General features: G+C 35.4%; 1 protein-coding gene across 1 annotated transcript; it reads right to left on the bottom strand.

The window, feature by feature from the left end:
- Positions 1-8,948: 8,948 nt before the first annotated feature.
- LOC101437104 (olfactory receptor 6K6) lies at positions 8,949-9,902 on the bottom strand. Its single transcript, XM_004474263.4, has one exon. It carries the CDS (start codon positions 9,891-9,893, stop codon positions 8,949-8,951), a length of 945 nt encoding a protein of 314 aa, XP_004474320.2. The 5' UTR covers positions 9,894-9,902.
- Positions 9,903-24,335: the final 14,433 nt, after the last annotated feature.

Genomic DNA, 24,335 nt, shown 5'->3' with positions numbered 1-24,335 from the left:
GGATAGATAACGTCAATCTTTAAAGGGTCCAGGGAAGTAAACAAAACAAAGTAAAGAATCCCAAAACCTCATCAAATTAGAATTCTGAAGCATATGAAGAAGTTTAGTGATTTGAAAGATGTTCATAAAATTATAAGTTTATTTTAGATGCAATTAATTTAAGAAATTGTTTGATGGACTTTAAAATGTTAAAAAACCTAAAGGAAAGAAAAACACCCATTGAAAATAATGAAAAATATGTGAATAAAAATATAGATTAAAATGATTAGCTGAATATAAAACAGAACGAAATAGAAACCTTGGAAAGAAAAAGTCACTCAAAGTCTATGATAAAAGAAAATATATGTGAATTAGAAGATTGCCCAAAGAATTTCATGCAGGACAAAAGAAAGACAAATCAATTCAAAATTATGAAGTAACATTTAAATGACATGGAAGATGAATTGAAAACTTAAGTGTCAATATTCATCTAAAGGGAAATTATAGAATGTGTACAGTGACAGAGAAGTAATATTAAATAAAAAGGTGATACTTTTCCAGTTTTGAGTAAAGCATGTGTCCCCTTAATGAAAATGTTCTGTAGTTACAAACCAGGATAAATCCATAAATCCATATTTGGGCACATTACAGAACATCAAGGATAAATAGGAAATATTTAAATCCTGCTAGAGAGAAAGAAAAAGAATATGCAATTTAACTGTTTTGCAAACTGTAAAATATTGAAAGCATAATGTTATTAAATAGCAACAATATCGGTGGTGGTGTTGAGAGTTAGTTTTCCCATTTTACTTTGGGAAAGTATAGAAATCCTGAGAAATTTAGGATTTTGTTAAAAATATTTATCATAAGTATGTATATTTAAAAAAATCAAACCTAATGAGGAAACTTTCTATGACTTGATATTAAATGATCTCCAAGATATATTGTCAAATGAGAAAATCAAAATATAGAACAATGATTCTAGTATACCACCTTTTGTATAAAGGAAAGAATACAAATATATTCATTTTTATAAGTATTCTTACCAATATTTAAGTTTACTTTAAAAATATATATGTAAATACTTTTATAAATAAATACCAGAAAAATATCCCCTCTCCCACCCCCAATAAACATGGCTGGCTATGAGAAGAAAGAGGAAATGAGATTTGGAGACAATGTGGAAATAAGACTTTTGATTATATTTTTCATTCTCTGGACACATAAATATTTTAAAATACAAAAAATAAATTTAAAATAAAAGTATCTACTATTTGGAGAAGAAAACACTGAAACATATAAACTTTACTATCAAGCTAATAATATAAAAAAGGGAAATAATTATTTCACAGGATTTAAAAGACAATATTTTGACTGAACATATGTATTGGCATATATTCTAAGGGCAAAAGAAAACCATAAACTTCATGTAATAGTCTAATTGTTAGAAGTTGTAGTATTTTCATTTTACAAACTGTTTCATTTGTATTTTAGTGTGAGTAATTACATTAATAATGTTAGGAAATAAGGTTTTCGGGGAAGAGGAAAAAGAGATACAAGTATAAAATCAAATATATTAAGTGGGATCCAATAATGTAAAATTTGAATTTGAATTTAAAGTGCAAATAAACTTGGGGTGGGAAGAGTATTTCCTTCTTCTGTTTGCTGAAAAAAACAAGAAGCAATGACAACCCAGTAATAATATGCATTCTTTAGGTCCAGACTTTAGTTTCTAAATACCATTCTCCCCAAAAGGAATTCAGGCTCGTTGGTCAAGTGGCTGATATGGCAGAATAAATATATAATAAAAACCTAAGAATTCTTATGTGCTAGAAAGAATGAAATTATCAGAAATCAATAGGGTGAAGTTAAAAGAACATGGGATACAAACAGGAGGGCCACAAATGGTCAAAGGAAAGTTTGAGTATAAATAAATGACTTAATTGAGCAAAACGCTTTGAATATAAAGTTCCATGAATTCAAAATGATATATTACAGAGAAATAGAATGTAAACAAAACAAATGCATCCTCATTTTTCACCATTGAGAGTAGACAGAAAACCAATTCCTTACTCAGAAAATTGGTAATTAAAGAAAAAGAATTATGTACTCATCTGTGTGAACTGTATTCCAAAGTAGCCAAGTCGACTGAGTTGGTGAGAGAAAGTTCTTCCTTTACCATATGGATTTCAGATAATATATATATAAAGAACTTTTGAATTGGGGAAAAAATGTCACCATTTAAACACAATCAGTGGGTGCTCAAAGCAATAGGTGAAAAGATAAGGGCAGGGAAGCGGCTGTGGCTCAACTGATGGAGCATCCACCTATCATAAGGAGGGCCCAGGGTTCGACACTCAGGGCCTCCTGACCTGTGTGGTGAGCTGGCCCATGTGCAGGGCTGGTGTACATAAGGAGTGACATGCAACACAAGGGTGTCTCCCACATATGGGTGCCCCACGTGCAGGAAGTGCGCTCTGCAAGGAGAGCCACCCTGTGTGAAAAAAGTGCAGCCTGCGCCAGAATGGTGCCACACAAGCAGAGAGGTGCAGCAAGATGATGCAACAAAAAAAGCAACACAGTTTCCTGGTGCCGCATGACAAGAATGCAAGCGGTCACAGAAGAACACACAGAGAATAGACACGGAGAGCAAGACAACAGGGAGGGGGGAAGGGCAAAGAAATAAATAAAACAAATCTTAAATAAAAAAAGATAAGGGCAATCTGAATATTTGCAAGATGCCACAGATTACCTGCCCAGAGAAACACATCCTGTGATGAATCAGTTTCCCACCGCAAAAGTGGGAAAATTAGGCGTGTGCCTTCTGATTTGAAGCAGTATGAAGGTGAGAACACCATTTCTGAAACACCCATGTAAGAATAGCATTATCCAAATCTAAACAAGACTCTAGATCTAACTCTTTGTTTTATAGGAAATATAGTGTGTAGAGGAACAAGATAAACAGTATGAATAAGAAGGTAATGCGATGAATCTAAAATATGGGACACTGGATTTACTGACACAGCTTTCCACAAGTAAATGGAGAGAGAGGGGAGAAAGAAAAGAATGGAGAGAGAGAAGGGAGAGAGGGAAAGGAGGGAGAAGGGGGGAGGGGGAGAGAGAGAGAGAGAGAGTCAGGTTTAGGGAAACTTATTTTGCATTTAGAAAAACAGGAGACATAAAACCAAAAATAACATTGGGGATGCTTTTGAGATCTTGATTCAAAAAAGCCAACTGTAAAAAGACATATTTGGGGGAATTTAGAGACACTTGATTGTGAACTAAATACTCTTAATGTTGTAGTGTGATAATGGTTAAGGTAGTTAAAAATATGTCTGCTGAAGTATTCAGTATGATGAAGTAATTAGATGGAAATGTCAGGATGCTTGGTATTGCTTTAAAATACTTTAGGAAAAAAGAGATGAATAAAAAATGACAGCATATTAGAAATCATTAAAATTTGAGTATGTGAACTAAATTTCTTCTCCACTTTCATGAATACTTAAACAATTTCATAGTAAAGCACATTAAAAATCACAAAAATAACCAGTAAATAAATTATTATTTTTATCTCCAAACTAGCAGAGAAAAATAGTTTAGGGAAATTTCTGTCAATCCAATTAGAGACAGAAAAGAATAATAATAATTAAAAAAAAAATCTCAATCACCAAAAGATTAAAAAAGAGGAAATATGAGGCAGAAATACTTCCAAAGATATTTATAATCACAATATATATGCTGATGTATTATGCACATCCATTAAAATGCAGAGATTATCATATTAGAACTTCAATCTAGATATATGCTGCTCATAAAATATATACCTAAACACACAGACACTAGAAACAAGACCTGGAAAATACAAGTAGATAAAAATTTGGGGTAGCAATATTAATAATAGACATAATAGAATTTAAGACAAAGAAACAATTATAATACAGAAAAAAATATTTTAGAGTATTGTAATGAAAATTGCACTGAAAAAAATTCTCATCAAATAACAGAGATTCAAAGCATATAAAAAGAAAACCTGATAATATTATGAAAAAAATTAATACATTTTATCATATCTCAAAGGAAAATGGATATAAAAACATCAAGCAAATAATAATTAGTAAGAATACAGAAAAATCAAATTTAACAATCTCAATCGTGTGTGTGTGTACATTCCTCACCAAACAAAAAGAGGAAATAAATATTTTTTATTTTACATGAAGCATTTGTAAATTCACATAATTTGTAAAATTATAAATTGATTATATTTTCCAAACATAGTAGTGATTTTAGGAGAATGAAGAGGATGCATTGGGAAGATATAATTGAATATTTTTGCTTTACCCAATATGGGAGTTACTATTCTAAGATACACAGAAGGCAAGTGTAGTGAAGCAAGGTAAATAATAAACCATTTATTTATATTTTAAAGAGCAAATATACATCAGTTTAGGGCCATCTCTGGCCATATCTGAATCTTGCATGGCCAATGCATGTTCCTTATGAGGAGATAATACTGTTCCCTGCTCCTTCAATTCCTGTCTGAAAGAAATGAGATTTAAAGTGAGGGATAGAGGAGATATTCTATTTTTAGAGGAGCGATCTAAAGAGGAGTGCCTGACTCCTTTGCTCAGGGGTTGTGTTACTGGACTGATGGTCTCCTGGTTAAAAAATAAAAAAAAGAGAACTATCTCTTGTTAAGGGAAGTAAATTTCCAGCCTGGGGAAACAGTACAGCATCTTAAATGGGACATTTTCCTTCTGTGCAATAGAAGGGCATTCTTTTGTTTGTGCCAAAAGATTGAATCACAGTATTTGTTCTTGGGACTATGTAACCTGCTTTGCAAAATTTGGGTAATTCAGTATTTATCACAGGGATTCGAAAAAGCAAAAACTAAAGATTGAATGGCACCCTTAGGGTTGTAGAACACAGTGTCTCTTAAAATAATTTCAGCTCAGAACAATAACAAAAATAACAAAAGTATTAGCTAATAATAACTAATATTTGTCATACATTATATGCACTGTGCTCAACGGTTTTTGCAGATTATCACATTTAATCTTCCAAATACTGGAAAAGGTCATATTACAGATGGGGAAACTGAGGCTCAGAATACCTATGATAGTTCTCCAAGTTGTACAGCCACTAAGTGGAAAAGCTAGGACTTGTGTTTAGATAGCCTGATTTTCAAAGACCTCTGACTTAGTGAATATGTTATTTTAATCTAATAAGGAAACACTTCCTGATAATTAGAACTACTCAAAATTGGTTGAGGGAAGCAGATGTGGCTCAAGCAATTGGGCTCTCATCTATCATATGGGAGGCCCTGGGTTCATTTCGGGGGGCCTCCTAGTGAAGACAAGCTGGCCCACACTGTGGAGAGCTGGCACAGCAAGATGATGCAACAAAGAGAGACACAGAAGAGAGACAGAGATGCTGCAGACCAGGGAGATGAGATAGTTCAAGGAATTGATCACCTCTCTCCCACACTGGAGGTCCCAGGATCAGTTCATGTTGCCTCCTAAAAAGAAAGATGAGAAGAAAAGACAAGCATATACAGAAAACACAAAGTGAGTGGACACAGAGAGCTGACAGTGAGCGCAAATAACAAGGGGTTGGGGGGAATAAAAAAAAAATTAGAAAAAAAAAACATTGGATGCGCTTGCCTTGGTGAAGTGTTCAAGCAGAAGCTGGATTGCCTTTTTTCATATCTGTTGAGAATGGGTTCCTACATCAGGTGTAGAAAGAACTAGATACCTTTGAAGGTAGCTTCAAACTCAGAATATATGGGGAAAATGGAAGTTCTCTTGCGCTGACAGCCTTGAGCAAAAGCCAAGGGTGGGATTACTCATAGGAGCTGCTCCTATATTGAACTATGGTAAGGGCTGGGAATATAGTTCAAGGTTGGGGACTGGGAATAAAGCAATTTAGGATAGGAATGAATTATTATCTTAGCTGGACTACTTTGAATTCTACCTTCCCAGCCAGCTAGCAGATCCTCCCTCCCTTCTTTCTTCTCCTACTGCTTTTCTGGTATGGACGCTAATTGTCATTGTTGTCTTCATGAGGACAGTCCCTTTCCTCTGTTTCAGTCACTCTCACAGGTATTGGCTCACCTGTCCTCTCAGCCAGGCAGCCCAGCCTGCCAGTCAGTTTGTCCACTAGCCAAGATCAAAAACTTGAATAGTATACATGTTAGAGGTTTGTAATAATTAACAAGCTGTAGCTCAGTTTCCCCTGATATGCACTGGGGAAAGGCTAACCCCATCCCCCATAAGCCTATGTGTCTAAGGGCATGGCACTTCCACACAGGTTAAATAAAGAATCCACATAGGGATGGGAGTAAAGAGAAGTGGAAACCTTCCCTACCTACATATCAGAGGGAGATAAAATTCCTACAGAACAAAGAAACATCTGTTCCTGCACAAGAAACCATAACTCCCTAACCCACTATCTTCTAGTCACTGTCAGGGAAAGTTTTCATCTCTAGGCCTTCCTGTTGGCCCCTGCATTTCACTCAGACCCTCACCCCCCTCCCACCAACTGTCATTCCCCCGCCTAGGAAAGTTCTGTATAAATTCAAGTCCTCTCTTTTCAGGAGTGGGCTGAAGTCTGTTCTTCAGATCCCCTCCATTGGGAGAGCTTCTCAATAAATCTTTCTTTGTCTATAGTTATATCAGTCTCCGTGTCCCAGTAAGCACTGTATTTTCTCCAACAATACATAACCTTACTCAGAGTGTTCTGACATTCAGAAGGAGAACATATTCTTGTATCTGGGGGCCCTTAGTCTAATGAGAGATGAGCAGCAAATAAAATAATATAGCAAGAAAAACAAAGGACAGAAAATAAGTCACTTTTAAATAAGGGTAAATATTGGGATAATGGGATATTGGTCTTGACATCAGTGCTGGGGATATTTGTGTGGGGAACTTTTCTTGAGAATTTCAGTAGTTCAGAGTAAAGTTGAGAAGCAGGGAACAATACTGGGAAAAATGATCACTTTTGAATTTATACCCCAAGTTTAAGGAAATTCTGTGAAAGGAATCAATGCATCGGACTGAGAGAGAGGAGAGGACAAAAGGTCATTCACATTCAAAGAGGACTGAAACACAAATATTAAAGTTGGTAAAGTTTAGAGGAAATAAACAATCCTAAAGAAAATAATGAGTCTATTGGGACCATCACATCTCATGACAAGGAAAACAGGGAATTCAGTGGATAATGACATCCTTATTAATAGCAGCAATAATGATGCAGTAGACTCCAAGTCCTTGAAAGGCCAAGACCAAGGCCTGATAGTCATTAGTGACTCTTCAGCACCTGATGTAAAGTAGCTCCTCAAACTTTATTTTCCTTCATCATAAATAAATATTGAAATTGGAAGAATAAACCATATCATCACTTTTTAATACAAGTGTTAGTGATCACATTCATTTACTGAGTATCAGATTTACTATGGAACTCTTCTTAAGATCACTGCTTGGTCTAGGATGAATGCTTTGAGCAGTGGGCACAAGATCATGGCAATGAGGAGCCTGGCTCTGGTATTAGCCCTGAATTTCTAACAATCAGCTCCATGCACCTGGACTAGTTATTGAAACTCTCTGTTTCATGTTTCTCATTTGAAAATAAAAATAGTACTATTTATTTTGCAGGATTGCCATGAGGATAAATGAGACAATACATGTAAGGTATTTAGCCTAGGCCAGGACGTTATCTAAAAATGTTAGTTTTATGAATATTAATGAGCTCTAGAACTAGAAATGATTTCAGGGATCATCTAATCCAGCAGTTCCTGAATGTTTCTGATCATGAGAATTATTTTGAGAACTTTTCAGAAATGCAAATGCCTAGACTCCACCCTCAGATTTCAATAGATATTATAGATGAGGAAACTGAAGGCCAGGGGATTAACTGGCCCATCAAAAATCTCCCAGGTTCACGGCCAAAAAAAGTACATAATCTGGTCTCAAACTACTTAGTATATTCTTTTTTTGATTCTATAATCACCTGTGGACTGGAAAATTTATGGAAGAAAGAGCTACATGAATTATTTAGAATGAGTAAGGTTTCATGCATCTTCTGGGAAAAGAAGTTTGTATAATTATTTTATTGAATAGCAAAAAGATTAAATGAAATTACATGTTTATTGGGGACAGGGAATGAAGTAAATTATCTGAGTTTAAGTCCCAATTCAGAACTAACTAGCTATATAAACTTAAGCAAATTATTAAACTTCCTTGCACTTGAGTTTCAACAATTAAGTAATGGTGGTCCCTGATAGACTAGGTATTTTAGATTTCAAGAGAGATCACATTTATGAGAACATTTTAAATAGTAATGTGCTAGAGAAATAGAGTGGGCAACTATTTGTTATTAATTTTTGTATCACCTACTTTGGATCTAGATTTCTATAAATGTGATTTACATAATCAGTCTATGGTTACTTAATTGAGTTTGTAGTCTAAATAGGTTGAAACTGGAGAAGGCATCTATCTAGTATCAGGAAATTGTGTATTAGGATGAGATACAAAATGTAGAGTGATTTATTGTTAGAAAGGAAATTGGAGGGAAATTGACAGTAGCAATTTTCAAAACAACAATGCCCTTCATAAGTGTCTCTTCTACCCTGCTTCTGTCCCCACCAACATGTAGGACTACAAAAATGATGGATAGGAGTCCAACTGGTGGAGTGTGTGGAAGAAGCCAATCTGCACAATAAAACTGGAGAATTCACATATACTACATTCAGCTGTCACAAGTGTGATAGTCTCATTGATGTAAACAGGTTATCCAGCTATCACCAATGACTTGGACAGGGTATTTTTTTTTTCATTCTTGTAAATAGTATTAGAGCAAGGAGCTATGACAATACAAAAAGAGCACAATATTGGACAAAACAAAGAACAGCAAAATCCTGAAAGTCCAGGAGGATTTTCAGAATCTCCAGGATTGAGATCTATCTCTCAGCTTTATCAAACCCTCTTCTGAGAGTAGAAAAGCCTACAAATGGCATCTTTCATGTCCTTGTTTCTCAGGCTGTAGATGATAGGGTTGAGGAAGGGAGCAAGGATAACAAAAGTGACAGCAATTGCTGTGTCCCAAAATACTGAGTAGGTGGCAGAGAATCGCAAATACATGATGGCCACACTGCCAAAAAACAGTAAGAACACAGCAAGGTGGGCAGCACAGGTGGAAAAAGCCCTGTGACGGCCCTCAGCTGAGGACATCCCCAGTATCACCATGATGATCCGGATATAGGATAGAGCAATGACCAGGAAGGAAGCCAGGATCCCTCCTGCATGGATGGCATCCACAATGACCACCAGGGATGTATCTGTGCAGGCCAAGCTCAGGACAGGAGTAAAGTCACAGAAGATCTGCTTGATATGGTTGGAGCCACAGAAGGGCAAGGTGGAAATCCATGCAATCTCAGGTAGCACAAGGAGAAAGCCACAGAGGCAGGAGCCAGCTGTCAACTGGATACAGAGTCTGTGAGTCATGATGGTTGGGTAACGGAGGGGATTGCAGATAGCTATGTACCTGTCAATGGCCATTGCTGTCAGGACAGAACCTTCTGTGATACCAAGTGAGTGGAAAAAGTACATCTGCAGGAGGCAGCCAGCTAGAGAGATGGTCTTCTGCTCACTGACGAGATTGAAGAGCATCCTGGGGATGGTGGTTGTGGTATACCAGATCTCCAGGAAGGATAGGACACTGATAAAGAAATACATAGGGGTGCGCAGTGCCATGTCCAGCTGGATGACAATGACTATCAATCGATTACCACTTATGATAAATCCATAGATGAGAAGCAAAGGGATAAAGAATAAGAGACCACCTTCATGTGGATGTGGGAAGATAGAGAAGAGGAACTCAGTCGCCATTGTCTGATTCCCATGTGACATCAACCATGTCATCTGTGAAGGGAGGAAAAACAAAAAGAAACACCTGGAATTGGGATCCTGACTGCCAATTTAAATTTGGTTCATTCCTTTCTGTAATTAGTCACTTAAGCTGTTCTGAGGTCCTAAACAGGACAGTTAGAAATATCTTTCAAGTTATATCCCCATGCCAGAAATATCTGAAATATTTGCTCTTGGTTACCCAAATTTTTATGTAAACAGCTACAACTGAGGCCAAGAAACCACAAAGGAACATGCAAATTTAATGTTTTGGAAATACTTTCTGGAGGTCTAATTCTTTAATTTCTGAGCACTTTTTCTCTCCACTCCTTACCCGGCTCCCCATGTTTAGGATTAAATCTTGTTCCTTTCCTTCAAACCAAACTCCACTCCTATCTTTCAGATAATTTTTAAAAATATAGAGGAACTATCAGGAGCCCTTCTACTTCTTCATAATGCTCTACCCATTTTTCCCAGCCCTGTTATCTAACCAGATAAAGCTAGCTAGAGTATTCACCTTTATCGATCTGGTGCTTCCCCCCCCCCCCCCCCCCTCCTACCAAGGCAATATATAAGAGACAAGAGAATGAATTCATTCAGAATAAAAATCGGTTTTATCATAACTGGCTGTCTTGGAGAAGAAGTGTTGTAAACATCAGTTGCAACAGAAATCAGATGAGAATCCACTTGTTCAAGGGAAGGACAACTAAAATTTTGCAAAATTAATTAAAGTTAGTGATAGTATGAACTGCCCCTCACCTTGACTACTTTAAAATCTTTTTTACTTATCATTTTCTGAGAAGTTGTTCTATAGATGAACATTCCTAAGCATGACTTTTTCTGTCCCTTTTCCTTTAAAAAATATTTAAGGTTGAGGCCCAACGATGGTAGCCTGAAATTCATTGCATTCTCTGAACTGGTTCCAATAAATTTTTAGAGCAAAATCTCCTTTGGCATGCTCAACAGTTCAGTAAAATAGGAAACTTTTCCTGAATGTTTTTGCTTATGCCATTCCTTCCTTCTACTCTTTTGATCTCTTATTGAATCCTGGCTGCCAATGTCCATGAGATAATCCCCCCTCCTTGGATTTCTCACTGATCCCCACTTCCAAAAGTAATCCTTCCTTTTCTGAATTCTAAGAGTGCTTTACCTCTTTTTCTTTTCTAACTTCTAAGCATCCTTCTTTACATTTTAAATATTTGCATATCAGCATAATCTCCTCAGGTAGACTGAAAGTTCCTTTAGAGGAATTAAACAGAAGGGGAAATGAAATAATGTTATTGCTTTTCATAGGCATGAGCTGATGTAGTTTCTTCCGGAGACTCCCAGTCTTATAAGGGTGGGGTGTAGGAATGCAGCAGTCAAAAGCATATTCATTTCCCCCTCCTGTGGATGAAATAACTGAAGTCTAGAGAAATGAACTAATGCTACTGCATTGTTTATTTTTGTGTTAAGAGTATACTTTGAGGATCTTTTTCCACATTAAAAAAATTATTTCTGAATTATAAACGTTTTTAAAAAATATTATTTAACAATGTATACTATTTAAAAAAATTTTAATTCAAGCTTAAAAAAAGTGTCTTCAAATAAATATATTTCTGGCTAGGAAAAAAAATAGTTTATGGAGGATGCTTCTCACCTTGTTTCTCAAGCCTTGAAGAGGAAAGATAGGAGAGATAAGGTTTGGAAAAGAACAGGCAACTGTGCTCAGCAGAAGGACCAAGTGCCTGAGTGGAAATTGTGATAGATCTGAGGTGATACTGACTAAAACATTCATTTTCATGTTCCTTCTGGCTTTGTCTTTTCTCAGCCTAAAGTACCAGAGAAGAGACACTGGGCAGTTATTATGCAGGACATGTATGGACAAGGAAGACCATTTGCCTATGAGAAAAGTAAAATGGTTAAGTATGAAATGGCTTATAATAATCATGACTCTTTTGTTGTTCTGAGCTTGGAGCTCCTCCTTAGTAAGTCTGGTATCATTACCATTCATGCATTTATTCAGCTAGCACTCATATAATGACTGATCTTCTGCTGTGTGACAGTCAGTACCATAGGTTCAAGGGCTACCCAGAAATGAATAAAACATTATTCTTGCTCCTGAAAAACATACAGACATTAAAAAATTCCTAGGATGACAGAAAGCTTGCAGTGTCCAAGTTGCTCAGCCTACAAATATTCTTTGTATAGAGAAAAGAGATTTGTATTAGATTTTAGTCTTGAACAATAGAAGTAATTTGCTGTGAGGCACCCCTTCCCACCAACCTTTTGGCCTGAGGTGCATAATCCTTTGGGCTCCAACAGAATTTAGTGTTGGAAAGACCTTAGATACTATCAGTATCTTCATTTTTTATCTGTACTATATTCTTTCCACTGGCCCTTCTAAGTTTAATGTCTCATTATTCTTATTTCTTTATTCATGTGATAAGTTCCAAGAACATGTGGCCTAACCCAATCTATTGAGGAAATTTTGAGCTTTTATTCAACTATTGAGAAAACTTTACCCTGAAAGACCATGGCAATAGGTGGATTCTAAGAGTTAAGGATATAGAGTGTTGAGCAGACACAGCAGGAGTAAAAGGCAAACTAGAGGTCTTGATTGGATGATACCTTCTCTTTCTGCAATCTTTGGCACTTACCCTTGCCTGAGACAATAAGAACTGCTCTTCAAAATCTTCGCATCCACCTTACCATTCTTGAGTTTGTCTTTGAGGATATGGATGTCTCTGAAGTCTTTGGGGAACACCTAGAATGGAGAGATTGTCTTTCCTCAGAATTTCTCTATACATGATGCTGGATCCAAAGGAAAATCTCTCAAATCATTCTCCTCTCTAAGGGACAAATTAGGGGAAAAGTGCCACACTGTAATTTTACATTCCCCAGGGTCCGGTCTTAAAAGCTTTGCAGTTGTTACGTAATTTTGTTTCTCATAGGGATTGTAGAGTTGGGCATTGGGGCCTAGAATAGCTGTGAGAGTCAAAATAGACTCCAGTCAGCATTCTGCTTCTCTGAAGGACATAAATAGTAGGCATTGATTTCCTTTTTTCTCAGTGTTTTCCATTCCCTTTGCTGATATAATAATACTAATGGTAATGATGATAATAAATTTCTCAAAGGTTTTTATACTCTTTATTCCATTTGATCCTCTAAAAAACTGTTTGTCAGAAATGGAAAGGCCAATCCTCAAACTCAAATGGAAATGCTAAAGGTCCTGAATAGTCACAACAATTTTGAAAAAGAACAAAGTTGGAGGACTCACACTTCCAATTTCAAGTGGTACTACAAATCTTCAATAATCAAAACAGGGTGATACCAGCATAAAGATAGACATGTAGGCCAGTGGGACCGACTTGAAAGTCCTTTAACAGACCCACACATCTATGTCCAATTGATTTTTTACAAAGTACTGAGTACATGCAATGGGAAAGAATAGTCTCTTTAACAAATAGTGATGGGAAAACTGGATATACACATGTGAAAGAATGATGTTAGACCCTGAGCTCACACCATATACAAAAATTAAAATGGATCAATAACAAATATAGCTAAAATTATAAAATTGTTAAAGGATAACATAGGTGCAAATCCTTATTTCTTGGAGCTCAGTATTGGATTCTTAGATATGGAGCCAAAATTATAAGCAACAACAAAAATATAGATCAATTAATTTCATCAAAATTAAAACTTGTGTGCATTGAAGGAAATTATCAAAGTGAAGAGTCAGCCTATAGAATGGGTAAAAGTTGCAAACAATATATCAGATAAGGGCTTACTATCCAGAATATATAAAGAACTTTTACAATGCAACTACAAAAAGAAAGACAACTCAATTAAAATATGGGCTAATGACTTGAGTAGATATTTTCCCAAAGAAGATCTACAAGTGGCCAATAAGTACATAATAAATGGCTTATCATCATTGCCCATTAGGGAAATGCAAATCAAAACCACAATGAGATATTACTTCAAACCCACAAGATGACTATTACTTTTTAGAAAGGAAAATAATTAGGGAAACTGGAACTCTAGCACATTGTTTGCAGAAATATAAAATGGTACTGCTGCTGTGAAAGGCAATATGGCAGCTCCTCAAAAAGTTGCATATAGAATTATCATAAGACCCAGCAATTCTAGTTATATTCCTAAAGAAAGTGAAAGCAGGATCTCAAATGGATACTTGTATAACGATGTTCATAACAGCATTTTTCACAATAACCGAAAGGTGGAAATAACCGAAGTGTCCATCAACCAATGAATGGATAAGCAAAATGTGGTATATAGACAAAATACGGTAATATTTGGCCGTAAGAGAGACTGAAGTTCAGAGACATGTTGCAAAATGGGAGAAATTTGTAAACATGATGCTCAGTGAAATAAAAAAGACAAATAAGGACAAATATTGTATGATGTCTAGAACTTACAACAGATATATAGAAAAAACAAATTTCTCAGGGATAGAAAGTAAATGATAGGATACCAGGGAAGGGGAGGAGAGGGAAGAGAAAGTATATGTTTGATGGATATGGGGTGTTTGTGAATAAAACTAATTTTAAAAGCTTATTTTTAATGAGATAAGCAAGACAGTAGTTACTATTCCTATTTTGCTGTTGGAGAGATTCAGAGAAGCAAAGTCTTGATCCAGCTCACCTCGACGAAACAAGGCAGGGCAGAAATGGAACCTAGATCTTCTAAGTTCAAATATACCTGAACACTAACTTCACCTTTCAGCTACACCTGTACTGCTTACTCCTAAATATATATACTCCGCCTTTTGCTTTCACCTTTGGTGTCATTTAACAGTTCTTGGCTTATCTAAGATGAAGGAAAAATAAAGGACTTCCCTGAGCTGGCTTTTACTAGCATCTCTTGCTTTAATTCTCACTCTTTTCTGCCTTACACATCAAGCCCCAGAAGCTAAACTGCTTGTAACTACAGTCCTACAGTACGTTTTGAACCATTGCACTTTCATTTTTGTTCTTTCTTCTTTTTGGAATTTCAAGCCTGCCTTTCTTCTCCCTCCACAAGATATATACCCTATTTCCCCTCTGTAATTCTTATTAATCTTTTAATAAGCATTAGGATTTTAAAAATAAATTTCACAGGTAATACAAGATCATTAGATAATTTCTGAGTATAGGATTAATGCAAAATAAAAATCATCTTTACGTGTAGGATCAAGATGTGTGTATTATGGAAGGAAAAAGCAGTATTAGTTCATTTAACCAGCAATTTTTTTGATCACCTATCAGGTGGAAGACTGTTCTCTTCAAAAGTCTGCAGTGAAGACCTAAAATAGGACAGCAACAATAGAACTTAGGATAAAAGAGATAAGTGAAATTATAAGTATTAACAAACCTTGACAACTTACTATATATGTGTGGGCATGAAGGAAAAAGAGCATTAAAGAAGACAGTTTTGGGATTGAGAGTTTGCCGGAAGACACTAGTAGGGAGACAACTCCAAGAACATGAGTCATAGGTACATTGTTTTCAATATGTGAGAGAACATTTAAGTAGAAATGTCCAATTGCCATTAAAGATGATGAACTAGGGTTCAGAAAAGATGACAAGCTTGAAGACACAATTATTATTTAAGTAGGGATGGTAATTGAAGCTCTGAGGTTTCATTAGATATTTGCAAAAGAGTGTGGGGAAAAATAAAAGAGATCAGAGGATTATAAATGGTAGGTAGGAGGAAAATGGGATTGATATTAATGATAAATAATTATGATCATTTACTAAGTATGTGCCATAAATATGCTAAGGCATTTATATTTCATCTCACCTTATCCTTTCAATATTCCTGTATTTATTATAGTCATTTTAAAGATGAGGACTAAAATTTAAATGACTTATGTTCCTTTCTCATAGTTATGTTACTAAGTCAATAGCAGAGTCAGAATTTACCTAGGTCTACCTTACTATCTTACTCCAAAGTTCAGGGAACTAACAGAGACAAGGAGAATGGAGTGTTAGTGAAACTAACGGAGACAATAATAAGAACAAAGAAATTATCAAAACGTGAAATTTGGAAATTGTCTTACTTTTTTATTATTATTCCCAATGCTTAGTGCCTAGAAACTTATTTAGATATATTTTTGAATGACTCTTTAGCTGTCAGGGGAAATGAGAACTGAAAAAAATGGCAATTAAATTTTGTGATTAGGGAATAATTGGTAAATATAGAGCATAAGCAATTTTAGTTGTGAAAGTTTTTGCATAGGCTGCAGAGGACCAAAAAACAAAAGTATTAACAATGAAATAGTGTTATTCACTTGGGAGAAATTTGATACTGAAAGGATGAGGGAAGTAGTCTTGATAATGCAATTAAGGCTTAATTTCTCTAAGATGTAGCAGATATGTGCAGTTTGAAAGAGAGGGTAGGGAATTAGAAATTACAGAAAATCTAAAGATATTGGCAATTGTGGACATAATAAATGGAGCGAGTAGAAAATCGGAAGGTGTAATATGAAAACAGAGGTAGAAGGAATGATCTTGGAAAGGAGAAGGGATAGTTTTCCTTTCATGAAAGTTTACACTTTCCGCTTACTTGTTCATTACTTGCTTTCTCTCCTATATCGTAAGCTCTAGGTGGTCAGGGACTGTTTCTCTTTTAGTTTCTGCTGTATCTTCAATGCAATACCTGGCCCACAACTGCCAATCAAGAAATGCCATGTCATTGAACTGAAAGGGCAAAGAGACAAAATTATATACTTAGAACAGTGAGGGTATGGGGTACCAAGTTAACACATGACTATAATAATTTAAGAGAATTAAAGATAATTACAGTAAAATGTGTTAAGTTTTGTAAGATAGATAATGTAGAGCTCAAAGAAATGACACATAATCCTGGGCACCCCAGAGACATTGTAGGATATCAGCAGCTATTTCCTAGAATAAGTGGTACTTGAACTGGGTCTTGGATGATAAGCAGAAATTAGCTAAGAAAAAAAGGAAAACAAGACATTCTTTTGTAAAGAGCAGGAAGATGACACAGCATATTCAAAGAATTGCAAGCAGTAGCAGTTTGGCATGACATCATAAACACAAGGCACAAAGTGAGAGTAACAATAGAAAGAAAAGAAGCTGAAGATGTATGAAGGGACTTTATCAGGAGGGTCCTTGAAGGGCCTGCTAAAACTTGGGTTTTATCTTGAAAGCCATGAAAAACCACACAAAGAATTTTAACAAGATAGTAAGACATATTTAACTGTATTGTATCTAACAACAATGAAGAGAATATTTGTAGGAGGTAGGGAGATCAGGGAGAAGATTATTCCTATAATTCTTACATAAAATAAATTTTGACTTAACTAGTTAAAGTCAAGGCTAAGGGTGATTGAGATACATATATTTAAGTGATAAAAGATACTAGAATAAAATAGAGGTATTTCAGATAAATATAAATCAATATCAATTGTAAAAACAATAAATATCTCACTTGAATCTTTAAAATAATCAAGGTGGAGTAAAATAAGAGGAAATCAGTGTCAATCACAGTATTGCAAGGTAATTGTTCAGAAGGTGAATAGACAATAACTCAAGAATTTAAGCTAAATATATGTATAAAAATTCCTAGGGTAAATCATACATACAAATAAAAACTTAGTGTAAAATTTCAACACAATGCAAGTTTATTATCTTACAATTCTGGTAGTCAAAATCCTAAAATCGAGGTGTCAGCAGGGTCGTGTTTCTTTGGAGGCTCTAGGGTAGAATCTTTTTCCTTTCTGTTCCAGTTTCTAGAGGCTACCCACATTCCTTGGCTTATGGCTCCTTCTTCCATCTTCAAATCCAGACGTGTAGCATCTTCAAATCTCTTTCTCCTTCTGACCTCTACTTCCACTGCCACATCTCCTTCTCTGACTCTTTTTCTCTCCTGCCTTCTACTTTCCAATGTGATTTCTTTGGGAACACTTGGATAATCCACAATAACCTGGCAACCTCAAAATATTTAATTAATTTCATGTGCAATGTCCCTTTTGCCATGTAAAGTAATACATTTGTAGGTTCTGGAATTGGAACATGGACACATTTGGAAAGTCACTATTCAGTCTACCATAGTAATGGATACAATTATGTTAACAATCCCAATAATCATGCATATACTAAATTCTTTGTTTTAAAAATGTGTGGAATTTTCTGACAAATTTAAAATTTTCCAGGTATACATTCTTTTCAAGGGAAATATCTAAAAATCAAATAGGAGGGTAGTATATCAGGAATTTCCAATATTTAGATGTAGGTGAGAGAAATAGACTGCTGCTACAATCAATTTGCCACCAGTTAGTATGTTAAAGTGAAAGAGAATTTCAGACCCAATTCTTCTTCACATACAAATACCTATCAAGCAGACAGAAAAGCAGACATAGAAGCTATTTTACAATCTTGAGGAGTCCCAGGTTTTTATCTCAGGTTTTACATTCAGAAAAGCATCTTCCATGAAAAATTCACTAGAAGTGGATACAACCACACCATAGTGGTAGTTTAGAGTTCTCATTCCAGGCAACAGAAAAATCTAAAGCAAACGGAATGCATTATTAAATGGAATCTCAGGTCCTGGGAATTTTTCTGAAGGGAATAGGAAACTAAAGAAACTATACTTTTATATCAGCATAGGAATCTATGCTGATGTAAAAGTCTAGTCAACAAACATATGTTGATTCATATTTGATTTCTCAAATTTTTTTCTAATTTCATTATAATAATTTACAGTCATATCTGTCAGTCACTGCTGAATTTAGGCCTGTTGGGTTTTTAAAATGATAATAACAGTATTTCTGAAGAGGGTACATACAATTTTGACTCACTTATCTAAATAATTAAGTATTCTGAATAAATTATAGACAATACAAAAAGAAACCCTAGAGTTAAAGTGCAAAATGATGGGAAAAGGTATACTAAACACAAATTTACATAAAGATCTATGTTAATATATGAAAACAACAGAAACAAATAGATGCTACAGAAAAAAGCACTTCTAGATGTAAAGTGGATCACTTTATCATCTAAATTAGTTGTGTTATCAAGAAGGCATAACACTACATGTGGATGTGCTTTTTAACATATTCTCACAGCACATTAAGGAAAATTAAAAGAACTGCAAGAGAAAACGTACAAATCTGCCATTCTGGTAGGAATTTTAACCATTTCCAAGTAGATATCTCAAATCAGTAAAGATATGAAATATGAGAATAACGAAATTAATGTTAATGAATTTGATCTCATGCACTATATAGAACCCGACAATCAATAACCATACTAGACATTCTATTTGAGTATATATAATGCATTCAAAAACTCACCAACTCTTAGGCTTTTAGGCAAGTTGCCACAAATTTCAAATAATTGGTACCATATAGTCCTTGTTATCTGACTACATTGGACTAAGTTAGAGAAGAATAAGTAAAAGACTAAATAAAAAATCACATACATTTGGAAATTTAAAAATATATTTAAAAATAGCATTGTTTAAAGAAGAAATTATGAACAGGATTTGGAAAATACTAGATATCCAAATCTTGTATGATAAAGGTAAAATGGTACATTAAGAGAAATTTATACCTGTAAAGAGTTAAAGTAGAAAAGAAGAAAAACAAAAAAGTAATTAGCTAAATTCCAATATTAGAAGACAGGAAATAAACCCAAGAAAGAAGAAGGATGTAAACATAAGATACAGAACAAAAAACTATTTCAAAGCTAAAAATACAAGTGATTAACAATATTATAAGTGGAAATTCTTTTCTTTGAAAAGGCAAATGAAATTGGCAAACCTGTTAAAAGACTGAGTCAAAGTAAGAAAGAAAACACAAATAGACAATATTGGAATTGCAAGATAGAATATCTTTAAGTGGTACTACTATAAAGAAAATGAAAATGCAATACACACATTAACAATCTGAAAATAATTACTATACGAAATATATAAAGAACTCTTACACATTGCTTATGACAAAGTTAAAAAACCATGTGTGGATATATATTTCACATAACTAATAAATATATGTAAGGAAAATTGCAATCACTTTGAAATGAAGAAAACTTCAAATCAAACTACAATAGCATATTATCTATGAAACAACCAAATAGCCAAAAATATGACTACACAGAGTATTGAAAAAGATGTTTAGCAATAGAAACTCATACACTGTTGATGGGATACAAACTTTGGAAAGCAATTTGGCAGTACTTAATAAAATTGAAGTTGTAAATCTCTTATATCACATAAAGTTCATGCCTAAAAGATAATTAAATTGTGTCACATTTATACAATACATACGTGATTTTCTTTTAAAGCTGTAGCTGACACACTGACATAAATGATTCTCAAAAACATAATGCTGGGGAAAAAACAAACAAGTTGTAAAATAATACATAAAGTATGATTCTACTTATAGAGTTACCAATATGCAAAAGTATATAATGTATTTATTTTTACTATATGCACGTACTTAATAGAACAATAAATACAAAATTTAGGTTGGTGGTGATAGGATGGAAGGAAATGTAATACAATGGCAAGAAAGAAAAATTTAGAAGCATATTGGTAGACTTCAAAGTTATTGATATTGTTCTATCTCATTAGTTGGGTGATAGGTTCTTTGAATGGGAAGCGAACTGAGACAGACTGGAGATAAAAGGGTAAATTACTCTTTTTAAAAAATAACAGAGAGGAGAAAAAAGGTAGCATATGGCCTGAAAGCAGCAATGAATAGACAAAGAGTATTCATTTTAAGGTGGATATACCTAAGCATGCTTATAAACTGAAGGGACAGAGTAAAAAGAGAGGAAGAATTTGAGGATGGATGGATAAATAGAAAGAGAGAGATGATAGAGAGATAGATAGATGATAGATAAAGTAGGACAACCAAAGAAGCAATATTTCTGTATGAGCTGAGACACAGAGCTTCAGAACATGAGGCAAGGACTTAGAAAGTTTCTTTTTTTTTTTTAAAGATTTATTTATTTATTTTATTTTTTTCTCTCCTCTTCCGCCTCCCCCCCATCCTGCCCCCCAGTTGTCTGCTCTCTATGTCCATTCGCTGTGTGTTCTTCTCTGACCGCTTCTATCCTTATTAGCGGCACCGGGAATCTGCGTTTCTTTTTGTTGCGTCATCTTGTTGTGTCAGCTCTCCGTGTGTGCGGCACCATTCCTGGGCAGGCTGCACTTTTTTTCGCGCTGGGCGACTCTCCTTACGGGGCACACTCTTTGCGCGTGGGGCTCCCCTACGTGGGGGACACCCCTGTGTGGCACAGCATGGCACTCCTTGCGCACATCAGCACTGCACATGGGCCCGCTCCACATGGGTCAAGGAGGCCTGGGGTTTGAACCTCAGACCTCCCATATGGTAGGTGGACACCCTATCCATTGGGCCAAGTCTACTTCCCTAATAAATTCTTAAGTCATTAATTCTTTCATTCAATTATTCATTCTTCTAACCATATATTTATTCATCCAATTCTTATTGAGGGCCTGTTTTTAAATATGTTTTATAGTAATTCCAGGTTAATAGAGAGTCACCTCTGCTCTGACTCCTTTTTGTACCATATATATACACATTTTTCAGTTTTCTTTTTATCTCATATGTTTCTAAATTCCATTACATAACCATTAGATATTTAACACTTCATGCCTGTTTTATGTATCTTTTTTGTGAGAGAATAAAAATAAAAGCTATGTGTTGCATATTTTGTTTTCTTTTGATGTATTCACCTGGAGGTAAATTTCAGTCCCAATTTCAGTTTTAGAAAGGGAAAAGATACAAAACAAGAAAAATATCCCTTTGGTTGTATTCCCTATTTGGGAGACTTTGTCTCTGGGTACCAGCTCATAAGTACTTGTCAATATGGCTCTCATGAAGCAGGAAAGGTTGTCCTTGAACTCTCTCCTGAGTCCAGCTCCTTGGGGACATCTGCTGCTGGAACTACTGAAGCTTGTGAAATCTTATGGGAGCCCCTTACTCCTGCCACTTCTGCTAATGGTCCTTGTATTCCCTGGATCTTTCTGAAGAAGGTCCTTTGAGCTGTGCTGAGCAGCTGCTGGCAGAATCTTCTCTAGTACACTTTAGATTTGTGATGTACTACCACTGAACTGCTCTGAATCTGCTTCAGGGAAGAGTGAAGAAAACCACTGAACCACATTTTGTTCCTTGATACCAGCACGTACTACTTCCTTATCCTCTCCTGTTTCAGCGGGCACTTTTTATATAAACAATTCTTTCACTTCTCTGGCAGAATGGAAAACCAAGTATCCCTTTTCCTCCAGTTTCTGGCCTAACTTAGAGACCTAGCTTCCCATAGGTGTGCTAACTTCATGAAAGTGGAGAGTGGCTGCAGGTGTTTCCCTAATTAGCCACATGGGGCATGGTTTTGCTTTTCTGTAGGCACTGGAAGAGAACCCTTCAGAAAAAAAGCCTTTCTCCCATTTTTCTATTTCCTGAGAAGCTGGAAGTGTGGTGGCAATTATAACCTTCCTACTTGTTGAGCTGCAGAACAATGAAGATGAAGAAACTTGGGAAACGGAGAAAACCCTCTTGGATATGAAATGAGAGGTGGGCTATGTACTCTGCTGTATAATGGGGAAGATTCTCATGGAAATTTTCTATTGGACTTAAATGAAGAAATACTTATAGGAACTTTGTGGAGGTTGTGCAGGTACATGAGGTAAGGAAAAAGATCATAACTCAGGGCTGGGGGAGGAGCAGGAGATGAGAGCTGGTCACAAAAGAACAAAGAAATGGAAAAATCACCTATCAAATTTTGCCTGGGCTGTTAAGCTTATCATTCTTTCCCCCTCCATTGATTTCTGAGTAAATTCTAATACAATATGTAAGTATTTCATTTAGTGGAGTCAGGAAAAACCTTTGTGAATAGACAAATGCCAGAATAGCCAGCAGAGTTTACTAGTTGAGATTCTGGCAAATCCATTCTCTCAGAAAATATAGTGAGACTCCTGTTAGATATGTTGGGCTTAAGTAATGACATCAAATTCCCTTCCTATTTGTGTCTTCTTTCCTTCCTAAGGACTTGAGTCTTCCTAAAGACCTGTCAATTTTCCCTTTTTCCAAGTTTCAATTGTCTAATTCCAAAATATCCTTCCACAGAGCATAATGAGAGTTTCCCTACTTATTTTCCTATTGTACTAAAAAAGGAATTCAGAACATTATAAGACTTATTATCAGTAAGACGAGGAAGGCAGAAGGATTATAAAATAAAAAAATATTGTGGATATCAAAATTATTTAAAGTATCGCATATATGTTCATACTATTTGTCATGCTTAGGAATTTAAATTTTATTTTGAAATCTCTAGGGAGCTACTATAAGGTTTTTGGACAGAAGATTGACTGACTGCTTTGCATTTAAGAAAGACTATTCTGGTAGCTGAATGGAGGGTGGATTGGAGGAATAAAAGTCTGAAAACAGTGAATCCAGTTAAAAGATCTGAGAAAAGAAAAGATCTGAGAATAATTTTTTTCTTCTGAATCTGTTTTTTAAGGTAAAAGTTTACTTAAGGAAAAACAATGGGAAAACTTCTCTCATTGGCTGTATCTTTTTAAAAAACACACAAAAAATTAAATAAATATATGAAAGGACTTTGGGTGCTATATGCCAAGCTAAATTTCTATTTATGGAAAGCCATAAATAGAAATATTTACAGGTTTCAAAATTATTTTATCTATTTTGTCTATTGGCTCTTCACAGTTGTCTGACTCTTTCTTAGCTATCGGTAGTTTCCTACATTTAAAGGTCTCATCTTCAATACCTTCATTATCAAGCAGTTTATATGATGAAAGCAAGTCTCAGAATTCTACCATGTATATAAGCATATATTACCAAGCAGGCACAGCAACCATTATTAAACCTACCGCTGAGAGCTTGTTGGAGAAGCCCCACCTCTCTATCCTTTAGCGTCTCTGAGTAGTAGGATGAATGAACTGTTTTTTCAAAGGGAAACTGACAAAACTCCGCCCTGTAGACAAGCTAATCTGTTGAGACCAGGAGACAAAAAAATTCTCCATTAAGAGAGGATCACAGGAAAGAGTGATCACTGGGCAGATTACGTCCCTCCAAGGTTTATAAGCTGCTTGGTTCTTGGTTTTCTTATAACCCTTTGAGGCAGGCTTCAGGTATGTTTCTAGCCTATATATATATATGTTTTGATCACCTTGTTTTTCATCTATCTGTCTGTCTATCTATCTATCTATCTATCTATCTATCTATCTATCTATCTATCTATCTATCTATCTATCATCTATCTACCTATCTAACATTCTAACACTGAGTGGTTCCCAACTTAAGGGTAAGGCCCCCTCCCATCCACCCGGGGACATTTGGCAGTTCCTGGAGACAATTTTGGTGTTCTAACTAGGGGAGGGAGGTGTGCTCCTGACATCTGGTAAATATCCTACAATGTCCTAGAGCGCCTCCCCCAGACCCATACCCTCAAACAAAGAATT

Source organism: Dasypus novemcinctus, chromosome 13 (genome assembly GCF_030445035.2).
Source record: "Dasypus novemcinctus isolate mDasNov1 chromosome 13, mDasNov1.1.hap2, whole genome shotgun sequence".
In the NCBI taxonomy this organism is placed as follows: domain Eukaryota; kingdom Metazoa; phylum Chordata; class Mammalia; order Cingulata; family Dasypodidae; genus Dasypus; species Dasypus novemcinctus.
Note: the sequence above shows the minus strand (reverse complement) of the source record. Positions and strands in the feature narration are given on the sequence as shown.

Coding starts and splice junctions, on each gene's coding strand:
- LOC101437104 (XM_004474263.4), bottom strand. CDS start 9,893: ATGACATGGTTGATGTCACATGGGAATCAGACAATGGCGACTGAGTTC.